Source organism: Macaca thibetana, chromosome 5, assembly GCF_024542745.1.
Source record: "Macaca thibetana thibetana isolate TM-01 chromosome 5, ASM2454274v1, whole genome shotgun sequence".
In the NCBI taxonomy this organism is placed as follows: domain Eukaryota; kingdom Metazoa; phylum Chordata; class Mammalia; order Primates; family Cercopithecidae; genus Macaca; species Macaca thibetana.
Genome location: NC_065582.1, coordinates 176,206,571 through 176,228,057, shown reverse-complemented (window position 1 = coordinate 176,228,057; position 21,487 = coordinate 176,206,571). Strand labels below are relative to the sequence as shown.

General features: G+C 42.7%; 1 protein-coding gene across 3 annotated transcripts in view; it reads right to left on the bottom strand.

Moving 5' to 3' along the window:
• The window catches only part of CLNK (cytokine dependent hematopoietic cell linker), a 245,670-nt gene that overhangs the window by 106,822 nt on the left and 117,361 nt on the right, over positions 1–21,487 (bottom strand). For all 3 annotated transcript variants that reach the window (XM_050792136.1, XM_050792138.1, XM_050792137.1), the window contains exon 3: positions 2,299–2,370. In XM_050792136.1, the coding sequence (XP_050648093.1) occupies positions 2,299–2,370 (72 nt within the window). The remainder of the gene's footprint in view (positions 1–2,298; positions 2,371–21,487) is intronic.

Below are 21,487 nucleotides of genomic sequence, written 5' to 3'. Positions count from 1 at the left end.
AGTCTACTTTTTCAAATACCATTTCTTTTTTTTTTTTTTTCTTTTTGAGATGGAGTTTTACTCTTGTTGCCCAGGCTGGAGTGCAATGGCTTGATCTTGACTCACTGCAACCTCCGCCTACTGGGTTCAAGTGATTCTCCTGCCTCAGCCTCCCAAGTAGCTCAGATTACAGGCATGCACTACCACGCCCGGCTAATTTTGTATTTTTAGTAGAGATGGGGTTTCTTCATGTTGGTCAGTGGTCTCGAACTCCCAACCTCAGATGATCCGCCTGCCTTGGCCTCCCAGAGTGCTGGGATTACAGGCATGAGCCACCACGCTCGGCTTCAGATATCACTTCTTTTTTTTTGTTGTTGTTGTTTTTTGTTTTTTGTTTTTTTTTTTTTTTTGAGACGGAGTCTCGCTCTGTCGCCCAGGCTGGAGTGCACTGGCCGGATCTCAGCTCACTGCAAGCTCCGCCTCCCGGGTTTACGCCATTCTCCTGCCTCAGCCTCCCGAGTAGCTGGGACTACAGGCGCCCGCCACCTCGCCCGGCTAAGTTTTTGTATTTTTTTTTTTTTTTTTAGTAGAGACGGGGTTTCACCGTGTCAGCCAGGATGGTCTCGATCTCCTGACCTCGTGATCCGCCCGTCTCGGCCTCCCAAAGTGCTGGGATTACAGGCTTGAGCCACTGCGCCCGGCCCAGATATCACTTCTAAAACACAGGATGTGTCGGAATGGAAAAAGAGGCTTGTCTGAGGCCACACAGCTAATAAGTAGGTCAGCTGAGATTGAAATCCCTATCCAATGGACTCATTCTACACTGCAATGCTGCCCATAAGTAGCTTCTTCCTTACCTTCTCATCAAATATTGATAATTATAATTTTTACCAAGGAAGATGGTAGATACAAATTTGTAGTTTTCAGACATTTTTAGTTGATTTATATATCTCAAATAGTAGTTTATATTCATATAATGCATTCATTATAAAATATGCAGTGGTATAGAGATTTGTATGTCTATAGATTTTTTAAATTTAGGTTTATAAATAGTTTAGAACAGGTTGCAAAAACATCATCTGTTGCTCTTTTTAATATATCTTGAGCATGCTATGACACATTTTGAAATAATTTGCTTCAGAAAAAAGCACTGCTCTTCTCTCTCTGTCTTTTTTCCTCCAAATGTAACTGTAAATATTACTTTGATGTATGTAATTGCTTCATCCCTCTCCATTTGAAGGAGGGCTTCTAAACCTTCCATCTCTCATCTCTTGCTATTGTCAAGAAATAAGGAAAACGGACTTAAAATGCATTATTCAAATGTATTTAATGTAAACATTGAAGAAGTCTGAGAACAGGCACAAATTTCCCTCTACTCAAAGTGGTTTTGCAAAACACCTCAAGTATTCTATCATCTTACCAGCATTCATTTACTCTGCTTAGGAGAACTATTTATTCCAGAACGTTTTAGAATTTCAAGACTGCTTATAGTGTCTGGCACATAGTAGGGAATGAAGGATGTTTGTTGGATGGACTTGAATTGGGATATGAGGATTGATATAACTTGTAAGGACCCTTGGGTACCTCTAGGAACAGAAGCCACCCACAGGAATGCTTGGCCAGGGAGTCCCACCTGAGCATCAGAGAGACAGTTCTGCACATGAGGATGTGGCCCAGGTATAGTCTGCTGGGCAGGGCTGGGCAGTGCACAGCTGGATTTGACTTTAGGTCTTGTCTCTTGTCAGTCATTCAATCAAGTTAGCCCTCCATTCTGAGATTTTTGACTAGTCTGTGAGCTCCTTGAGGGAGACACTTTGTCTTTGGTCTCTGCATTTTCAGTAGCTTGTGCAAGTTTTGATGCCATCACTGCTCAGCAAACGTTATTCTCAATCGAAGGACAAAGGAAATAGCAATGTAAGCACTTGGCTGTCTCTTGTCTGCTTGCTGTGAGACTCCAAGGTAAACTTGTGGCCGGATCCATGATCCATCATTCAAATCATTCACTGGCATTGGAAGAGAAGCCTCCCCATCACTGGCTCTCTCTGGGCTTGTTTGGAGACCTGGGAGGGGTGGGTGGAAGGAGGCCTGGCCTGCAGAGCTGCGGAGGTGGGGGCTTCTCAGCCTCGCTGTGTGTCACACACCTTCTGGCTGCTCAACCCCAGCCAAGCCCCTTCTCCTGTACCTTGGTCTCTGTCTGACCTCTAAGTCACTACAGGTCTTTCCATCACATTGACAATTTCCGTGTGTGTGATGGTCAGCTTATTTGTTACAGAATTAACATTTTCACTCCTCTGTTAATAAACAAGGAAATATTCTGACCTGTTTTTTGGCAGACTGAAGTTCTGGAATTTCAAATCGTTGGTTCCTTCTTTAGTTGTCCTTCTATTGCCCCTGGGACGAAAGAAAATAAATTATAGCTGGGAAATAGCAAGAAGCTAGGGGAAAAATTAATTAAGTGCATTCATTCATAGAAACAACCACCCAGTCAGATTTAAGTAATTATGTCTCACACATAATTCTGAATCTCTCTTTGCATTACCGCTAGGGTTAAAGAAAATCTGTGTTTAAAGTAATCCAATTACTTAATTTTTAAATGTAAGAGCTTTATTTTACAGGAAACAGTAGTGTGGGGCAGAAGAAGTGCCCAGTCAAGACAAGCATGTGGGCTGCCTCTCCCTCATCAGCAGGGTGACCTTGGTACCGTCCTCAAGCTCTGCCAGTATCTGTCTCCTCTGTAAAATGAAGAATATCGTACTTTTGCCACACGGTTGATGAGAGGCTGTTAAGAAATTTGAGGGACAGCAACCATAAACCAGGCAATGTCTCAGATGCTTTCCTATGTTTGTTGAATTTCATAAAAATCTAGCAAACATTATCCAACGTGGGAAGACAGACTATTTAGCAATAGCAACTCTGATTCAAGTAATATTTATTGAGCTCCCATATCATTTAGGCAGTTTGCTAAGGCATTTTCTATGAAGAGATTAACTTATTTTTCATTGAGTTAATTTGCTAACATTCATTAAATACATTCAGTGTCATAAAGCATCATTGTTATACATTCCTAGTTCATTTAATCAGCCAAGTTTCCTACACTTTCCTTTCTTTTGCAGGCATTTCTTGAGCTCTATCAAACACTAACTGGTGATTTTTTTCCTCCACAAATGCTCCTGACAATGGCCTCCTTAGCTCAGCTACCCTGTTTGTCCTCCCAGTTCCACTTGGAGCAAATTTGCCTCTTCCTGATCCTTGGACTTTCTCTGCTCCCTCCCACGGGGCCCTTTCAGGTACCGTTCCCCCTTTCTCAGATGCCCTTGTCTTCCTTCTTATTAATGGCAACTCTTACTTCCGAACTCAGCTCAAGTGCTACCTCCTCAGAGAATCCTCTTTGACCTCTCAGACTCGCTCCTTCACAGCACTTGCCTGAGTTTTAATTTTACTTCTGTTTTAACAGGTAACGTGTGTTCACATCTGACTGTTCAACTTCCATCTCCACTAAAGCAGAGATTTGCAGGACTTAGCGTCCCCAGGGCCTGGGTCAGTGCCTGGTCCACCGAGCAGCTGAGTGGACACTCATACAGGGACACACAAAACTAAAGAAGTCCAGGAAATACTTCAGGATGACTTCAGGCTCTCTCTTCATCTTGGACTTTGCCTGTAGCCCATAGAATAGAACGTAATACATTTAAAAATCTGTGAGTTGTTTGGGTATATTTTGTTACTGTGTATATTGACCATCTAGAAAGATGATGGCTTATTTCATTATCATTAATTTCATTTTTCCATTTTTTATTTTAAAATTTCATTATTATACTATTTCACATATTTCATTATTCATTTTTTTCTATCTAAATACAGCTGAATTCGCAAATTTCCATCTGCACTCTGACTTCTCTACTAAGTTCCAGGCATGAACACTGAATTATTTTCTGGATCTTTCTAATTGGTTATTCTCCAGCAGGCACAGGACTTTTTCCTAGTGAGAGAATCCATTGCTCACATGGTTTCCAAACCAGTAGCCTGGGTGCTAACCTTGAGTCTTCCCACCCCTCCCCCTCTATCATTGCTATCATCCTAATCTGTCACCAGATCCTAACAGTCAGAGTCCCCAAATGCCTCCTGACTCTCTCTCTTCTTTGTCACTTTCTTGAGCTATTTAATATAGTCAGCCTTACTTCTGCTTTCAGTATCTCTAGGCTGACTTCCAGCATCTACCCCAACTTCTTTCCTGGCCTCCGGGGTTCCAATCCATACACCAAACTGCAGCAAGAACAACCTTTGTAATTATTAATAGCAGAATATTATCAAGTCACCTCCTTGAGAATCCTCATCAGTTCTCTATTTCTGAAAGAGAAAACCCAAACTCTTAACCACGGTAGCTAAGTTTCCTGCCCCAGTGGCCTGGAATCCCATTTCTGTTGCTTCTTTATTTCCCACTACCGTCCCTCTCTGCCAGGTCATCCCACACTGTGGCCTCTGGGCCAGACCTTTTTTTTCCTTAATGCTCCCATATTATTGATCTAATTATTCTTTTTGCCTCCTCTGGGCCTGGCAAAATGCTTTTCATTCTTCAAGGTCAAGTTCAAATATTACTTCCCTATGAATTCTTCCCTGCTGCTTCCGCTTTGAGTCCCTCTGGTACATTTGCATACCTCTCTATTGCCATTCATTTCGTTTGTTCATGAGTCCAATCATTCATTTACTCAACAAATAGTTATTGGGTTTATTCCTTATCAGGCAATGCACTAGGCAATAGGGTATAGTAATTAAAGAATAGATGAAGACTGCTTCCTGGAGCTTTTAGTGTATTTAGGGAGCCAAGCCATAAGCAAGTAAACAATCAAATATTGTTAAATGCCCTGTACATGCATTCATTATACATGTACCTGTCCGTGTCCCCTTGCATTGGAGCCTTGCAAGGGTAGGTTGTAGCCTGGGCATCTTTTTCTCTCCTAGAACACTGGATAACTGACCCTGCATGCTTGCAGGAATGTTTGTAAGATAATGAATAGATACCTAGATACAAATACATAAATGGCCTGTGAGTCTGGGCTTATACACAATAGCAAGCCATGTCGTTAATTGGATAGAGTCCTTTGACTCTCTCTGATACCAGAGGAATTCTGACCTATCCCTGCACTGAGAAGGAGCCCTCAGTTTCATCGTGTCTCTAGGTTATGGGCACCATTTCTGTGCTCTGACAGCCCATATAACAGTTGCCTAAATGGCTTTAACCAGGCCAATTTTAGGAGTATGGGATAGAGTCTGAGAATTTCTCAACTTCTTCCCAGGTGCCTCAAGAACCCAAAAGACTGGGAACTACCTCTGACCTTTCTAGATAATCAGCTTTGGCCTTTTTAACTTTAAGAAGAGAGCTGAACTCAAACTCTCTTTTTATTTCATGTTTGCATCAAGCCTGAGTAGCAAATAGGCAGGCATTCTTCTCAGCTCCATGCTACAGATGAGGAAACGGGGCCCTAGAGTGGAGGGGATTTAGTTCCAGGTGGCCAGGCTAGTTGGGAGTAGAATCAGGGCTATGCATCAGTTCGCCCGTCTCCTGGAGAGTGTGTGTCAGCTATGTTGCAAAGGAAGTCAGAGCAGGCCCAGCTGGAAGCAACTAAGGGACACACGAGAGAGAAGGAAAGAAGGTGGGGAGAATGGGGAATGGGGAGCAGGAGCTGTTCTTCCTACAGTGGATTATTGAAGGAAAATATTAACAAGGCTGGAAAATAAAGAGCCATCTACCTAGACAGTAAGTGGTTAAAGCCTGTTTGTAAACTGCTTACAAAGAGCAACAAGCATTACCAGGTCTCCCTGCCCTAAATCTGAATACTAAGTGTTGAGATTTTAGATATACTTTTAAAAAATATAGAATGGTGAAAGATTTATAAACTCTCAACATATCAGAATTTAATAACAGAAAATGTTATTAAAGAATGTTACGCATAATAGGGCAAAATTGTTTGTTTTGTATTGAATTGAGATCGGACCTTGAAAGGAGATGCTCAAGGTTCCCAAGTTGGCTATCGCACCTGGGGAGGACAGTACCATTTACTAGTCTCCTAAGTAGATGCACATCATTTTACAAGGCCTCAAACATTTGGGGCCAGCTGCCTTTCTGGTCCACTCAGCCCATCCCACCCACCTAGTGAAATGAATCACATAAAGCTTTTTAAACTGCTGCTCGATTTGCTTGTCACGGACTCTGGTCAAGCGTCCTCCGGGGAAACAACACAGGCTAATTGATTGCACCAGGAGCTCAGCACATCCTGGAAAAGCCGGAAGTGCCATAGGCTTGTGGGGAAACTGAGGCACAGAACATCAGTGGGCCAACCAAATAATTGTTCTTGCAATCACTTCATCTTCTGCCGAAACAGAGCACATCACCCTACGCACTCCAGTCTCTCTGCTTGAGCCCCCTTCCAGCACCTTCAGTCCAATACTTGGCAGTGATCTTTGATTTCCTTTTCCCTTTCTGCATCTCCCTCCTGCATGACCGGTCAATGACACCCATCTAGTCCTCCTTCGCATTTTCCTTGCGTTTTCCCTATCTTATTTCCCCTCTGAAACTGCCCTTTGCAGACCCTCATTACTTTTCATGTAGACCTAATAGAAGCCAATTCAGTGTAGTGGAATTGATATGTGGGTTTAACAATGTGTACCAAGGTGTATGTCTACCCAGAAACTGTACATGTGACCTTATTTGGAAAAAACGTCTTTAACAATGTAACTAAGCTAAGGATATTGAGATCAGATGATCTTGGGTTAAAGTGGGCTCTAAATACAATGCAAGGTGTTCTTCTATGAGGAGGCTGCGGAAAAGACCCATGTGAAGATGGCGGAGATTGGAGTGATGCTGCTACAAATCAAGGAACACCTGGAGCCACTAAAAGCTGGAAGAGGCAGGAAAGAACTCTCCCCTAGAAGCATGGGAGGGAGCACGGCCCTAGCTAAACGTTGATTTCAGACTTCCGGGCTCCAGAACGGTGAGAGTAAATCTCCGTTGTATTCAGTCAGTACGTACGTTTGTGGCAATTTGTTATGGCAGCCGCAGGAAAAGACATGCACTGAACGTCTCATCTGTCCCAAGGGACGAAGAAATGAATCAGACTCACATCCAAACACGAGCAATGCTATAGGCACAATGATAAAAAATGTACCTATGGTCTAGAAGAAAAAGGAGGGAGAAGCTGGTCAAATACTTAAGTGATGGTATAGTCAAGGAAGGCTTTCACTAGGTGGTGACAACCAGTGAGGGGTTGAATTGCCAGATGGATGACACGGCGAGTTGACGGTGGAGAGTAAGTACAGGAAGGCTACTCCAAGAGTTAAAGACATCTTCTCCATCCCATCTTGGTCATTCCCCTCTAATTTCTCACCTTTACAGTGAGATACTCCCAGCTACACCCAATATGGCAGGTGCAGTCTGACCAGCACAGAAAGGACTGCCATTCTTCTGTTGTAAAACTACACTTCTCTCAATGGACTTTTAGCTTCAGTTCTGATTTTTCCAGAAGCTTCTCATTCTAGACACTCAGAGTGAGCTTGCAGGCTGCTGAGAAATCACTAAAATTGCTCTTAAGTCACAATTCTCTTTCAAGGTTTTATACAGTTTGATTTTTGGCACAAACATCATGAATAATAGTAATAAGGTACAACACTATCGTTATAATGAAAATCAGAACTGCAAGAAATTTATATATAAGATTTTCACCTAACTGGTCATTGTTTGCTTTTCACAAGATATTAATCCATTTAATCCTCCTAACAATCCTATGAGTCCAGTCCTATTCTATCCCCATCCTGCTGAATTTTTTTTTGCCTCATGTTCAGCACATGTTCCATCTCCTCAGGAACTGCCACAGGTTGGGCTCCTGAGGAAGCAGACTCTGAGACAGAGGTGACCATGCAGAAAGTGTTTTAGGGCATGCTCCTGGGACCAACCCCTGTGGTGGGAAGAGATAGAGGCAGGACTGGGCAGAGGGAAAAGTGGGCTGTGATGCAGTTGCAACAGAGGCCTCAGCGGCCCCCATGGGGAATGAGGACTCTTCTGAGCATCCCACATTGGGGTGGGAAGGCCAGGTCTATGCACCCCTTGGGTGGCCCAGTTAGTGGGTGTGGGCTGCTCCAGGTGAGGCAACCCTGCTCAGCCAAGGCAATTCCCAAAAAAGGTTGAGAGGGAGACCTGGATGGAGACTGACAGAGTGTAGTACAAGATCATCTTGGATTCTGACTCTTTTATTTAGTGAGTTTGAGGACCCAAAGAAGCCAAGATGGGCTTTGGTTATATTTTTCAGTAGAAGAGAATGAGAAGGAGCAGAAAGAAGGAGAACGGATGAGCTGAAGGCAGGAGTTATCATGAGGGCAAGTGTCCTCTGGGAGCGAGTAGATTGGATATGAATGCAGCTTTGCCAACTGAACAAGCTATTCAGTGAGTCTGATTCCCATTTTACACATGGGGAAGAGCAGGGGTGTAGCACCTTCCTTATATATTGATTGCATGTTCATGATTATATTTATTCTCTAGGGCCCAATTCTTACCCCAAATGACTAAAGGATATCGTAGTTGAACAACCAGTAGCATCAAGAAGGGCGGTTGGTAATTGAAATATTTCAGCCAGGTCAGAAATGTGGCTTACTCGATTACAGAGAGGCAAAGCTGCAGTTCTAGAACTGTAGCCAAGTGATCGATGTCCATTTTGTTCATTCCATTTGGTCCCTAAGCTGTAAGGGTGCTAGGTGTAAACCTCCTTCAAGTTGCATGTTCCTGCACATGCTGCTTCTAAGCCAAGGAGATTTTTAGCACTCTCCTTGAGCAACTAAGTGAAGGTTCTGGGGTCGTGATGCACCACGGCCTACATGCCAGTCAACATCCATATGCTTGATCTGCCCATCCTTGAAAAACCAAAGAGCACAAAAAGCCTTCTGGTTAAGCTGTAACAAGTTTACAGCTTTTTTTTTTTAAGTTTAAATATATGTGTATGGGGTCTATTCTTTCAAGTTCATGAAGCCCCACCATTCATTCCCTATTATCTCACATTTTTATATTAGGAGACTGCCCTCTGAAAATTTGAGCTTGTAACACTTCACATAGAAACTTGAGAGGGAAGTCCAATAATGAATTTCTGGCAACGAGATGATTTAATCACTACTCCCCACCTATTCACTGCCTTTGCAGTTTCATGGTGTGATGGTTAATTTTGTGAGTCAACTTGGCTAGGCTATGGAGCCCAGTTGTTTGTTCAAACACCAGTGTAGACGTTGCTGTGAAGCTATTTCTTAGATATGATTAACATTTAAATCAGTAGATTCTGACTAAAGCAGATGATGCTTCATAATGTGGGTGGGCCTCCTCCAATCAGCTGAAGGCCTTAATAGCGAAGACTAGGGTTTCCTGAACAAGAAGAAATTATGCCTCGAGACTGTACCGTACAAAGCCTGCCTGAGTTTCCAGCCTATTGCCCTGTGGAATTTAGTTTTAAGACTACAACATCAACTCTTACCTGAATCTCCCACCTGCCAGCCTGACCTACAGGTTTCTCCCAAAATCTTGTGAGACAATCCCTTAAAATAAACCTCCCTTGCTTTTCTCTCTCTCTCTCTCTCTGGATACATATGTATATACAGTGACACATCTCTTAATGATGGGAATGTGTTCTGGGAAGCGTGTCCTTGGGTGAACATCATAGAGTGTACTTACACAAACCGAGATGGTGGAACTACTGCACAGCTGGGTGATATGGTATAGCCTATTGCTGCTAGGCTACAAACCTAAAGAGCATGTTACTGTAATGAATACTGTAAACAATTATAACACAATGGTACATGTGTTACAAGTACAAAGATATCTAAAAATAGACAGGTACAGTAAAAATAAGTTAAAAAGGATTAAAAACTGGCACACCTGGGTGGGGCACAGTGGCTCACACCTGTAATCCCAGCACTTTGGGAGGCCAATGTAGGTAGATCATAAAGTCAGGAGATCGAGACCATCCTGCCCAACATGGTAAAACTCGGTCTCTACTAAAAATACAAAAATTAGCTGAGTGTGGTGGTGCACACCTGTAGTCCCAGCTACTCGGGAGGCTGAGGCAGGAGAATTGCTTGAACCCCGGAGGTGGAGGTTGCGGTGAGCTGAGATCGTGCCACTGCACTCTAGCCTGGGGACACAGCAAGACTCCGTCTCAAAAAAAAAAAGAAAAGAAAAGAAAAGAAAATGGCATACCTGTATAAGGCACTTACCTTGGATGAATGAAGCTTGCAGGACTGGAATTTGCTCTGAGTGAGTCAGTGAGTGAGTGGTGGGTGAATGTGAAGGCCTAGGACATGACTGTACACTACTGTATGTTTGGAGACTCTGTATGTTTATTTTAGAAATTTTTTTTCTTTAAACTTAGCTTACTGTAACTGTTTTACTTGATTAATGTTTCAATTTAAAAAATGTTGACTCTTGAAATAACACTTAAAACAAAAACACATGGTATAGCTGTACGAAGATACTTGTTATATACTTATTCTGTAAACATTTAATTTTAAACTTTCAAAATTTGTATTACTTTTTAAACATTTTTGTTAAAAAATTAAGAAACACACACATTAGCCTAGGCCTGCATAGGGTCAGGGTCAACGGGATCACTGCCTGCCACCCCAACACCTTGTCCCACTGGAAGGTCTTCAGGGGTAATGACATGTATGGAACTGTCATCTCCTGTGATAACAATGCCTTCTTCTGGAATCCCTCCTCAAGAACCTGCCAGAGGCTGTTTTGCAGTTAATTAAAAAAAATAAATAAAAGGAGCACACTCTAAAATAACAATAACAAGTATAGTCTAGTAAATACATAAACCGGTAACGTAGCCATTTATGATTACTAAGTATTGTGTACCTTACGTAATTGTATGTGCTATGCTTTTATATGCTGGCAGCACAGTTTTGTTTACACCAGCATCATCACAAACACGTGAGTAATGTGTGGCATTACAATGTTACAGCAGCTGCAGCATTACTAGGTGATAGGAAGTTTGCAGCTCCATTATCATCTTATGGGGTCACTATCATATAGGAGGCCCTTCAGTTACCTAAATGTTATATGGTGCATGACTATACACACACACACACACACACACACACACACACACACACACACACACACACAGAGTTGATTCTGCTTTTCTATAGAGCTCTGACTAATACACATCATAAAGATGTAGTCATTGGGAATAGCCTCTTGACAGATACAGCAGAAAAAAAATGTTTTTAACAGGTAGTAAGCATCTAGGTTGTTGCAGGTACTGCCCTGGGTGAGTTGATTTAATCATCACAATCTCTTAAATTAGATACATATGTTGTCCTCATGTTAACAGATGAGAAAACCATGGCTCAGGGCTCTAGCCATTTGGGTCCTATAGTTGGACATATCTTGGTTTAAAACCTGTCACTTCAATGAACAGATTCTGTTGATGACTGGTAGTCCATTCTAGGCCACACTGGGTGTCTGAGGAATGGGGGAAAAGGTGCACCCATAAGAGTTTCTTTGCTGATGGATCTCACAGGAGTTGAGCAAGGCTTTCAGCTGGTTTCTGGTAAGAACAAGGACAGGTGGGAAGGTCCTAATAGGTTGCCGTTGCCCCACCGTGGCATGCTCTCTTTTCCCCTATCTGAGTCATACTGGAGTTTGAGCTGCCAATGAAGACACAGTGGGTCTTGTTATCTATCATTTGGCCACAGTACAATCTCTCTCCTGATCTGGGTAGTTGCAATGAACCCATGCCTCGCTATCTTGCAGGAAGCTTCATTTGCTGGGAAGCAGACACTGATGATAAGGCATGATTGCGAACCCTGCTCAGAGACTGGAATCCTATAAAGTACTGTATCTCCTTGTGCCACTGCACGCCAGGAAACACAACCCACCGAATTTGGAGGCTGTTTTTGTCCTGCCTAGCAATATGTCTGTAGCACAAAGTTAGGAAAATGCCTCAAATGTAAGACAAGCTTCTATTCTGAAGCAGCTGCAGCGTTAGGGACCTTGCTCAGAGGGTCCTATACATCTTGTCAGTGCCTCCCATTTATGGTGTTTTCAGCCACAATCCTGGACAATGAGTCGAGGGACAGTCAGCTGAATGGGACTGAGAGCTTGGCTGTGTGATTCAGGTTTGAGCCCTAACTATTTTATCAACTATTGTGTCACTCAACTAAATTACTTAACCATTCATAACTATAAGCCCTGGTTATTGCGTCTGTAAAATCAGAGGGAAAGGCTGTTTGATGTTGCCCATGGTGGATAATCATCAAAAATATCCTGAGCACTTTTCTGTCCCTGTGTTAAACAGAGAGGAATAAAAGTGCTGAATCATTAGCAGTTGAAAGTCCAGTAGAAGAGTCTCAAAAAATCCATATACTTGGAGAGATGTGCATATGTAACAGGACATGAGAACTTGGAGTGTCCTGTGCTTACCAAAGCCTCTTGATCTTTCTCCCGGACCCCTGCAAGAATTCCTTCATTGATCTCCTTGACGCTAATCACTTTCCACTCAAAGATCTTTTACAATTTTATCTTAGTTATCATTTCAACTCTTCAATTTTGTTTTTCAACCTACAATCCATGCAAACTGAACTTCTTGCTCAGCTGAACTATAGCAAGTTGAGAAGCAATTTGCTCATGCAGTCTCCTCGGCCTGCTAGGCCCATTCCCTCTCTTCTCCTCCTCTTCTCCCATCTCTATATCTTCCAACTCTCCTTGGTCTTCAGGTACCAGTGCAGATGCCATCCTTTCCAATAATCTTGCCCAAATGCTTCTACGCAGATGTAACACGTTTCCTCTGTGAACTAGAATGATGCTTGCTCTCTCCTTAGTGAATAACAGCTGTGTTTTCTGAGCCCCCAGCTTCAACCTGAACCCCATGCCTCTCGTTTTGCATCCTTGTTGACTATTCCTAAAAGGCTCTGTGTCTGGGTCATGGGAACCAACTCCTTAACAATGACGAAAATTCTTTACTGAACTGTGTTGAAATCGGGAAGAAAACCCTCATGTTATCCTCAAGTCAACTACGCATTAAGTAGCCTCTGTGGGCTGGGGATTGTATTAGGCCTTGTCTGAGTCAGTTTGGGCTGCTCTAACAAATTATCATAGGCTGGGGGGCTCAAATAACAAATATTTATCCCTCATAGCTCTGCAGGCTGAGAAGTCCAAGATCAAGCTACCCTTAGAATTGGCGTCTGGTGAGAGCCTGTTTCCTGATTTGCAGAAAACTGTTTCCCTGTGGTATCCTCATGTGGCCAAAAAAAATCATCTCTCTCATATTTCTTCTTAGAAGGGCATTAGTGCCTCATTCATGAGGGCCTCAAAGGCCCCACTTCACAATACCATCATTGGTGGTTGGGATTTTGACATGGGAACTTAAAGGACACAAATATTCAGTTCATCACAGGCCTGGGTCACGTTAAACAAGACAGATTAGGTGCTGCCCTCATAAAGCTGACAGCCGAGTGGGAACCAAGCCAGTGAGCAAGGGACTCTCATCCCCTCTGCCTCTCTTTTCCCCACACTCCTACCTTTGTACCATTTGAATGGCTACCTGGTTTCAGGACAGTCTACTTGGCTCTGGCCCTGCTTTCCCTTGGCACTCAGCTCTAACTGCTGCCTGTTGGATTCATACTTAGTCAGAAGTCCTTATTGGTCAGGAGGTAGCCCATTCTCCGATCTCCTTCCAGTCCCTGGAGTCTACCTGGGCTGCATTCCTGTCTTCTAGCTTCTTCTGACTCACAGTAAGGCCCTGGGTTCTCCATTGAAATGGATCAGACTTTGGTCTTCAGGGACTGCCACCTGCACAGTCATCATTTGCATGCACATCTTCTACCAAAATTCTGAATTTCCTGACATTAGGGACCACCTGTCAAGACCCTCACACAGAAGAGCAGCAGAGGAAATATTTGTGCCTGAGAAGATTCAAGACTCCTGGAGGCAGGAATGCCTCAAGGGAATAACTAATTCTTGTTTACTGAGGCAGAAAAGGGTTTCAGAGTATTCTAGAATAGACCAGCACTGCCCATGGGTTGCAGGTGCAAAGTGGAGGGTGGCATTTGATTTTAGCTCCTTTTCCAGAGTTGTAGTCTCAAAGAATCTCAAAGCATGAAGCTGGGTGGAAAAATACGTATCATCTGCTTGAACCTGCTAATTTCACAAATGAGGAAAATGAGACCCTGTGAAGTGAAATCATCTGTCCAAGCTAACCAGATGTGGAGAGAGAGAAGGTTCCACTGCAGCTTCTGGCTCCATGTGAGGTGATCCGGGTCCCTTTTGCTTGGCCTTGACTTCCCTAGTACTCGTTTTCTAATTAAGCCTCATTATGTGCCTTTTAAATGAATGCTCGTTTTTTAAAATCTTTTTAATTTTCTTGGGGAGAGAAAAAGAGAACGACAAAAAAAGCTGATCTAATTTAGAAAACAAGAAAATAATCCTGAATCCTTGATGCCCAGGTTTCCAGAAAACCCATAAAAGCTTTTTCCCCCCTCTTCTTTTTTGTTTAAATTTTGATTCAGCAAGAGGAAATACATGAAGCTAGACAAAGAGAGGCCTTACATCTCATCTTTTCAAATGCTTTCTCCTTTTTTTTCTCTGTCTCTTTCTGTCAAGAGATGTAACTTTTAATAGACCGTCAATGTATGTAATGAGCAAATACAGTAACAACAGTGAATTACCCTATTTATAGGTCCATAGATGTGTTCCTGGTGGAATTTAATTTATAGATGGTCATGCCTGAAAGATTCTGGATGCGTGATAGAAAACAACATAAAAAAGCAACACACACACATGCACGTGCGTGCACACACACACGCATACACACACACACACACATATGAATCCTCAAAATAAAAACTTGATCTGTACCCGGTAAGTAGACACCCCATAAATAGCCTAAGTAAAAAAGACATAATGGGCTGGCCATGGTATGGCTCACGTCTGTAATCCCAGCACTTTGGGAGGCTGAGGCAGATGGATCACTTGAGGTCAGGAGTTCGAGACCAGCCTGGGCAACATGGTGAAACTCCATCTCTACTAAAAATACAAAAATTAGGCTGGGTGCAGTGGCTCACACCTGTAATCCCCGCACTTTGGGAGGCCGAGGCGGGCAGATCACAAGGTCAGGAGATTGAGACCATCCTGGCCAACATGGTGAAACCCCATCTCTACTAAAAATAAAAAAAAATTAGCTGGGTGTGGTGGCACGTGCCTGTAATCCCAGCTACTAGGGAAGCTGAGGCATGAGAATTTCTTGAACTCAGGAGGCGGAGGTTGCAGTGAGCCAAGACTGCACTACAGCACTCCAGCCTGGTGACAGAGCAAGGGTCCATCTCAAAAACAAACAAACAAACAAACAAACAAACAAACAAACACAAAAATTAGCTGGGCATCATGTCGGGTGCCTGTAATCCCAGCAATTCAGGAGGCTGAGGCATGATAATCACCTGAACCTGGGAGGTGGAGGTTGCAGTGGGCTGAAATCGTGCCACTGCACTCCAGGCTGGGCAACAGAGGGAGAATAAGTCTCAAAAAAAAAAAAAAAGTAACGGACCTTCTTCTGCAGTCTGCAGGAAAGCTGGGAGGGGCCTCCCATGAGTGTCAGAGGGGCTTCCAGAGAAGGAGCCCCCTAGGAAAATAGCCTTTCCTCTATCTCCTTGTGCCATACTTTATGATTGCAGCAGGTCCAAAAAAAAAAAAAAAAAAAAAAAAAAAGAAGGGGTGGCTCCTGCCTTCTGTCCTCTGAGAATCGCCAGCACTCTCTCCCCTTCCTTCCCTCCACTTCTCACTTCCTTCAATCCATTCACTGTGTTGTGGCCAGGATCCTCATTCTAAAATCTGGCATTGCTGCTGCCTGTAGTCACAGTCCATCTTTGGAACATGGCTCACTGGCCCTCCATGGTCTGGTCCCTGCCCCTCCACTCTCTCCCTACAGCCCGCATTCTGCCCCAAAGAGCAGCCATCATGAACAATTGGCCAAATCTCTCTCTGTAAACAGTAAACGCTGCATGTCACAGCCACTATTCCCACAATGTCTACAATGAAAAGGTGCATAGGTGAACATTGGATGCAAGCTTTCTTGTTCCAGACCCATCTCATTTGATCCTCTCAGTAACCGAGCGGCTAGAGAGCTGAAGAAACCTACTTACATCTCTCAGTGAAAAAAAAAATGACATTTATTTTATATCCATATTCCCAGCTCTTAGGATGGGGCCCTGCCCACAGGAAGAGTTCAATACAGATTGGTGTGAAGTGACAGAACTGAGCTTTAGTACAAGGTCTGCCCAACATCATGGTCCATCCAAACTTGAGTTTGAAATCATTCCCCAAAAGGCAATGGACACATTGGCCTGTGAAAGATCCTATGTCCACAGTGTCTTGCTGAGAGTGTGTCAGCCACTTTTCTCAATTATTCCTGTTGACATTTCAGGTTAAGCCATATTTCTACTTTATAGATGGGGAGGAAAAGCCCAGGGAGGCCAAGTATATTGTCTGCAGCTGCACAGCAGTAAACGCCTGAATGGCATTCAGTATCAGGCCCGTCTGACCCAAAGACTGTTACTCTCTATTGCGTCATGCTGGGTTTCATGGAAATGGAGAGTGGTTGGAATCCTAGATTTACCCCAGGGCTTATCTACTGCCCTTGGTACACAGTTGCTTTCCCACGCTGATGAGCTCTGGGGTGTGGCAGATCTATCTTATCATGCTATCTGGAAACACGGGTTTTCAAAGCACTTATCAAAAGATAGTTAAACCCAGGAAGCCAGGGTGGGAGTCAATCATCACAATACAGCTCATCTGTGTTCCCAGGGACTGTTTAATAGCAGCATTTGGCACCGAGGGTGTTTAGGTTTTGCTATATGTTGAGAATATTGTAAGAATTAAATGAGATAACGTATGCAAAATGCTTACAACTATACTTGGAATAGAACAAGTCCTCAATAAGTATTTAGGCTAGAAATTTTTACTAAAATGAATTCAACAACACATTTATTTTTTTCTTAGTGTTCAGTGTGGGCCCAGAATTACTCTCACTGCTCGAGATATATCAGTGAACAAAATAAAGAAGATGCCTAACTCCTCTGGAACAAAGCAGAAAAGCATCTCTGTCCATGGAACAGAGAAGGACAACAATAACAGTAAACAGAATGAATCAGGAATGGGTATAGCATGTTAGCAGGTGATAAGGTGCTCTGGAAGGACCGTAGAGCAGGTGGGAAAATCAGAATGCTGGGAGGGGTGGGCAGGTGGGTATGAATACTCCTTGGGGTGGTCAAGGTGAGCCTTGCTGGAAAGATGAGAACAGGGAAAAGGCACTGGGCACATCAGCTGTGGGGTATCTGCATGAAAAGTTCAAAGGCAGGAGTGTGGCTAAGTAGTTGAATCAAGGTAATGAGGTCCACGTGGCTGAACTGGAATGCCTACTGGGATGAATGGGGAAGACGGTCCAAGAACCTTTTGGGAGAATCAGGGCAGATGTGGCAAGAGGTCATTGAGAGGCAGTAGACTTAGGCCATGGCTATGAAGCCACATCAGGGTCTCGGACAGAGGAACACAAAGATAACAATTATGACTCAATAGGATCTCTCTGTCTTCTGGCTGGAGAATAGCTATGTCATTGAGGGATAAAGTGGAAGCAGAGAGACCCTTTGGGAAGCTACTGCCACAACCCCAGCAGGAGATGGAACAGGATGGGAGCAGGGGAGGTGTTACCCTCTTTGTAATAGCTGAGACTTCACACACAGAATTAATCTCTCCAGAATGTCTGCTCCCTTGGAAACCATTAAAAAAGCAAGTCTTCCAACTTTGCATGTTTTCCCTTGTTCCATCCTGCATAGTTCATCTGACTCTGCGGCTTTGTCTTTGACAACCTGCAGGACAGGTTCTGTCTCACCTGGAGCATGTGCTTAGGATTCCAGAGAAAGCAGGGAGCCAGGTGCTGACCAAGGACCCTGAATGCCCAGGCCGCCCTCAGTGGCAACCACCATACCAACTGGAGATTGAGAGAGCAACCTCGGACTCATAGTGTGCCTGCCCTCTCCAGGCTGAAATTTCTCCAGCTGTAATATAGGAATTTAGATTATTTGGGCTCTGAGAGTCTTCTGGCTCAAACTCCAATAAATGTAGTGATTAAATTCTCCTCCCCTGGCAGATGTCTGGGTGAGATGTCTGCATGGAGCCTGCTGGTAGGAAATTTCTGTGGGATGTTAGACATCTTGTGTGTATGGTAACTAGCACGTTGATGAGTGGCTCAAATAATGGTAAACACTGTCATTACAGAGATGCCAGGTGACCTGGATATGGTAGATTTATCCACATAGAGCTCTGGTTCCCTTAAGGAAGAGCTGAATTTTCTTCTTTGGTTCTATAGATATCTATGATGCCCTTGTTTCTCCAGGAATTCTCCTTGTAGACTTAGGCTTTTCCAGAAGGTTAAATATCATGGACATTAAGAGTGTGGGATTTGGAATTGGCTAACTGGCCGTATCTGTTTATTAGCCTGGGAATTCCCATTTCTTGCTAGTCAAAGTGTGGTCCCCAGACCAGCAGCATCTCCCAAAGGCTGGTTAGGCAGGCAGAATCCCAGGCACCATCCCAGACCACTGAACTGTAATCTGCATTGTAATAAGAGGCCACGGGATCTGTGTGCACATTCAAGTTAGAGAAAGTTGATGTGATCCCTCTGGGATTTATTTCTCTTATCTGCAATACAGTTGATGAGAACACGTCACAGAATTGTTGTAAGGATCAAAAAATCAATACATATAGAGCCTTGTTGTGATTGTTTCCTATGGGTACCCACTCTCCTAGTCACAGAGGTCATCTGGTCGCTATCAGTTCTGGGTGCGCTAATAACAGAGATTAGAAGAGCAAAGAAGGGGCTGGGTGTGGTGGCTCACACCTGGAATCCCAGCACTTTGGGAAGTCTAAGGACGGAAGATCACTTGAGGCCAGGTGTTTGAGACCAGCCTGGCCAATATGGTGAAACCCCATCTCTACTAAAAACACAAAAATTAGTCACACATGGTGGTGCATACTTGTAATCCCAGCTACTCAGGTGACTGAGGCTGGAGAATTGCTTGAACCCAGAAGGTGGAGGTCGGCAGTGACCCGAGTTTGTGTCACTTCACTCCAGCCTGGGCAACGGAGTGAGACTCTGTCTCAAAAAGCAAAATGAAACAAAACAAAACAAAACCAAACAATGAGAAAGAAAAAAATGAAAAAGAAGAGCAAAGAAGGACCAGTAGAGTTCTCCATGCACCTGCTCCAGGTATACACCCCAGGACTTTTGAGGGGCAGACGAGGGTGCGAGCTCATAGTTTCTGAGCAGGTGTGCTGTCTTGTCACAGTCTCGGTTACTTTACCCATCTTTACAGTGATGCTATGATGAAGGTACAATAACCTTGATGTGCAAATAATGAAATGACTCTCTAAGGTCAAATATTTTTCCAAGGTCAACTAGTCAATGGTAGTGTTCTGATAAAGCCTGAAACATTTTCATAGAAAATCAGTAATAAAGGAGGCATTCAATGTCAGACCTGCATGGAGAGGAAGAAGAAGAGCAGACGGAATATTGAGTTATCAGTGGTGTGCTGAAGCTGGCCCAGCAGAGCTGATTTCTGCATTAAAGTTTCAGGAATTTTGCACACCAGTTGTTAAACAGTCGTTATTAAAAATTAAATTATGTAAAATTATAATTGACAAAATTAGACTAAAAGCAAATACAATGAATATACAAAATGCGTCACTTTCTAATTACTTTATTACATTTCGCTATTACCTATGGTCTTGATGTTATGTACATCTATTTTATCTGAATGGTGAAAATATGCTACTGTTTATCTCTTCACCACTCTCAATTTAGTGAAGTCATATTTGCAGCTGGACATTGGCCACTGTGGGAGTAATTACACCACAGAAATTGGCACATGCTACAAATCAGGGTTTAGTTTATTGCTTTGTTGACACATTAGACTTAAGAAGATAATGGAGGAAACATTAATAAAGCAGATTTAACTTAAAAGTGTGCTGTGTCAATATCTACAACATTGTGAATAGCACAAAGAGGATATATTCTTCCAATATTGAAAACTATTATCTGATTCAACAAAGTTGCCCACATCTCTGAAGAGCAAGTAAAGTTCTCCTATTTCTTTGTTGTTCCACTTTTATTTAACTCATTAATACAAAGGAAAATAGCAACCAATATTGATGTCAGAACTATACTCATTTGTCAATTACAACCATGGATTTGCTAAAGATATGAGAGTTCAGTAAAAATCGATGAAATAATTCTATGAGAAGCAACTGACTATATGGAATTTATAATGAAGAATACTGTATATTTCATTATTATTTATAAATTATGTACTATATAACTTTTATACTGGTAACACTTATAACAAAGTTGTGTATATATATATATGTGTGTATATATACTTTTTTTCTAGAGAGTTGTTCAACATTTATTAAAATTTACCAGAACACCACTGGCTAACCCACCTTAAAGCATTGCCATTTATCATGTCCTGTGGTAGAACAAACTCAGGTTGGGGGTCAGAAATAGCACATGGCACTCTTAGGATGAAACCTTGGGCTTCTGGCCTAACAGTGATTTTACTGCTCTGATCCACATGCTTCTTATCTTTAAAGTGGGAACAGTAATAGTGTCTTAGGTGTGAGAGTGAGTGCACAATATAAGTTAATGCTACTATCCTTTCAAGAAGAGCAACACAAAAGAAACAAAAATCCCACAGAACTTCTCCCCTCCCTCTCTTTCCTCCCCTCCCCATCCCAATGCATACATATATAAATTAAGGAACCTCCTTATCCCTTGCCTAATATGCTAATACTTTCAGTATTTGTTTAGCTGTTCTCCAAGTTCAACTCCCCATCATCTATTGTTCATAGCTGGAGATATAAAACTGGAGACGATCCAAGTTCAATCTTCCTTTTCTCTTCTCCCCCTAAAAGAATCTTTGTTAACAGGATTGATGTGTGCAAAAGGGGAGAAAAAATCCAAAATCCCCTTACAAACTACCATGTGATATGTGATCGTAAGGTATGGATTTCTCACCAGTGGGACTAGAAGCTGCTCATTGGAAACTTCTACTTCCATCATTTTCTGTACTAGGCACTTGGTAGGTTTGTAAAACTCTCTGGTAAATTAAATTGCAATGAAATAATAGTTAATCTTTGCTCAGAACATTAAAAATAAAGGCTTTAGCAAGTGATCCATGAGCCAAGACAGACTTTTGAAGTTTATGGTTTGATTTTCAGTATCTCTACTGTTATTTTGTTTTACTTGTACTGTATAGCCAGAAAAGACTGAAAAAGAGGGAATAAAGAGTTTGTTACTTCTTTGGCGGGCTCATTTTGTGGTTTCAACTCTTTGCTTTTCTGCTATGAGTGTAATCAGGAGAGAAAAAACAGCTTTGTTTGCTTCTGTTTTTGATTTTCATCCTGGGCCATAGGGAGAGCTGTGGAGGT